Here is a 3,182-nt window from a genome sequence, read left to right on the forward strand (position 1 = left end):
TTCTTTTCTGTTAAAATTGTTTTGGTGTTTAAATATTTCGATGGCCTCTCTGGTGAGTCTCGGGTAGTATCTTTCAGATTGGTGCAGAATGTCAATTTTGTTGAAGCGTATTTGGAACCCCCACCCATCCCCCACGCATGAGCACACACGGCTGGGCTGCATAAAAATAATAATAAATACGACGCGGAATCCAGCAGTTGAATCAGTCTTAGTAGGAAAGCACGGGAGATCACTTCGCCCACTGCCTCATCGCCTTTGAAAATGTCCATCGCAGTTGTGGACGAAACGTCAGGAAAAAATTCCGATAGACCACGGCTTCAAAGCCCGGAAAACATTCCTAAATGTGACCTAACTCTTATTAACAACAAATGTTTGGCTCTCCTGCTATTGATGGTCAAAGTTCTTCAAACAATTTATCTTTTTTAAATATCGGCAGAATGATACGATGTATTTTGCTCAAACTCGCTGTGAATTTGTTCATTATGTAAGACTCATATTTTGATGAAGCAAGCGAGCTCTCATCCGTTTTGGACAAGTGGTGGATTCTTGAGTGTCTTGGTACAAAAACTACCAGAACTGTTTATTTGGTGAATTTTATGAAATCAACTCGTTTTTTTTTGTTGATGTACTAATCATTTATTCATAATTTTGTGCTCTTTGTAAACATTTGTCGTATTCATAGGTTTTGCGCAAAAAAACATGCCTGTTTTCTTGCCACTTAACAATTTTAGACACTAACTGCAAATATCGATATACGAGGAATAAATTAATTGTCAATCAGTCTCACAAATTCGTTTCGAATTACCTTTTCTAGTGAAGAAGTGACCCAAATGGTCAAAGATTAAAGTCTTGCGAAGACAACTTGCGTGAAAGCGTACGCGTGTGCGCGCGCACATTTGCACTTAATGTCTAATATTGTTAAGTGGCAAGAAAAAAGACATATTTTTTTGCACAAAAACTATAGATTCTACAAGATTTTACAAAAAGCACAAAATTGTAAATAAATTATTGGTAAATCAAAAATGAATTAATTCCATCCACCAAATAAAAAGTTCTGGTAGTCTGTGTACCACGACACTCAAGAATTCACCACTTGTCCAAAACGGCTGAACTCGATTATTTCATCAAAATATGTGTTTTAAATAAGAACAAATTCACAACTAGTTTCACCAAAATACATCGTACCATTCTTCTGATATTTCTAAAAGGCAATTTTTTGACGAACTTTAGTCATCAATAGCGGAGTAGCCAGACATTTCTTGTTAATAAAAGTTAGCTCCCATCGTCTTCTTTTGATCCAAAGAATATCGCAGTACCCTTTTGATCATGTACTTATGGGACACCCTGTAGATCAAAACCCACAGCTACTCCCGCATGAGCGTCTACCTTTGGTTGGCAATTTATGTTGACTATGTTGCGCTCTATATCCTTGAATTATTTCATACTCTCCAGTGTCTCGTTTCATCGGAAATGCCACTTCTATCATGGCATCGCATGCCTCAATTTGCTTGAAAATGGCTGTAACTTTAGCTTGACGCTGYTCCTTCGTTTCAATATTTCCTCGAATTTTTCCTAAATCTTTAACAAGCTTATCTTCACAAACAATACATGCTTGATGGAAAAAGTATTCTATCATCTGGAAGGTGAAGCTTTGCGTTAGGTTTACAAATAAATATTACAATTATTTTATCAATTTGTAAGTTTTAGTGTTAGCATATTTAGCAATTCGCGTTGAACGATTGAGAGAAAAGTTTTTATAATGTCAAAAAACTGAATTGGATAAATTCACTTTTGAACGTTCAAGGAAGAAAATTTAGCTCTTTCGGATAAATAATGGTTCTACCTACATACCTCAGAAAATTTAGGATCAGATTGCTCTGGCACTTTCTTCAGGCGTTCTGGAATTACATGCTTTAGCCGATACTGCCCTTTACACTGGCTTCCTAGTGGATATTGAAATAATCGACGAGCAAGGAAATATTTGGTAAACTGAGACATATGTGTAATTGTAATGATGATTTAGAAATTAAGAAATTTTTGATTCACTGGCACTTTCGTCTGACAGTTTCTCAACATTTTCGAAGTATTTTGACTTTGAAAACGGGTACATAAAGGTGCAATGTTTCTTACCTTTATTTTTTAATTAATAGTAGGGATAGTATACAATTTGAATTGTATAACATATTGTTGGCTGACAAAAACACCCGTCCTTTAATGATTTTCCCTAATTTAATAAAAATTCAGAAACCTGGACAAAATCTGGACTCTGTTGAGGGTTGTCCAAAATGCATCTTTGACTTCAAAAATTCATAACCAGGGCAATTGCCGGTCTAAAAGTTTTCCGGGCTATAGAGAAAATGTCAGTAGTTCAACTGAAGAAAACCGCAAACAAACGCCGGATTGTCAAAATTTAATAGGAGCAGAGAAACATTAACAAAATATTGCCCTTGATGGCGAAAATGCAACGATAGCTCGAAACAGTCAAAACTCAGCGAAAACAGCTGCAGCCATGGATTTTTTGAGGCTGTAAAAGCAGTTGCAACCGATTAATCCACGCAAACACAAATCAATTTAAAATTTGCTGTTATTTGGTAAATGTGAAAAAGTGACCAGAAACAACACGAGCAAAAGGGTAACTTGGGCTTCAAACATTCATAACGACGGAACTGAAGAAGCTACGGGTTTTAAACGTTTTGTAACTGTAGCCAAAACCACATTGGATCATCTGATCAAAACAGCAGTCTATCCATGATTGGCCCTAATTTAATAGAAACTCAGAAACCAGGAGATAATGTCGATAATGTAGAATGTTGATCAAAATGCATTCTTGACGTCAAAAATTTTAAATTAGCAGAACCAAGTCAGCTGCACCCGTGCAGGTTGAGCTATCCATCGGGCGCGTCCCCAGGTGGCAGTGCGCGCCAAGAGATGCAAGGCTGGGGGAAGCCCAGTCAATAGCGACTAACCCTGAGGCAACAGGCGCACCTCATTTTATCAGCCTTACCCACACATGCGGGACTCTGTGTGGGTGGACCAACCTTTCCCTAGCTGCTCGTGGGAACGATATGGACATCAACATAGCATCAACCTCGGAAGAACCATCGGGCTCCGCAGCTGGCAAACGACCGAGGGGTAAAAAACTCTCGGGAGCCGCCAGACGGAAGAAAAAAATGGTTAGGGAC

At 38.1% G+C, this 3,182-nt stretch overlaps 1 protein-coding gene across 1 annotated transcript in view; it reads right to left on the reverse strand.

Annotated features, from left to right (window-relative positions):
- Positions 1-2,095, reverse strand: part of LOC109537796 (glutamate dehydrogenase, mitochondrial) — a gene marked incomplete in the record, with an annotated part of 15,266 nt that extends 13,171 nt beyond the window's left edge. The window contains 2 exon segments of the mRNA XM_048666424.1: positions 1,387-1,636; positions 1,852-2,095. Of these exon segments, the coding sequence (XP_048522381.1) occupies positions 1,387-1,636; positions 1,852-1,998 (397 nt within the window).
- Positions 2,096-3,182: the final 1,087 nt, after the last annotated feature.

The sequence above is a fragment of the Dendroctonus ponderosae genome, unplaced genomic scaffold (assembly GCF_020466585.1).
Source record: "Dendroctonus ponderosae isolate FM_Combo_2020 unplaced genomic scaffold, Dpon_F_20191213v2 Dpon_F_20191213_5, whole genome shotgun sequence".
NCBI lineage: Eukaryota > Metazoa > Arthropoda > Insecta > Coleoptera > Curculionidae > Dendroctonus > Dendroctonus ponderosae.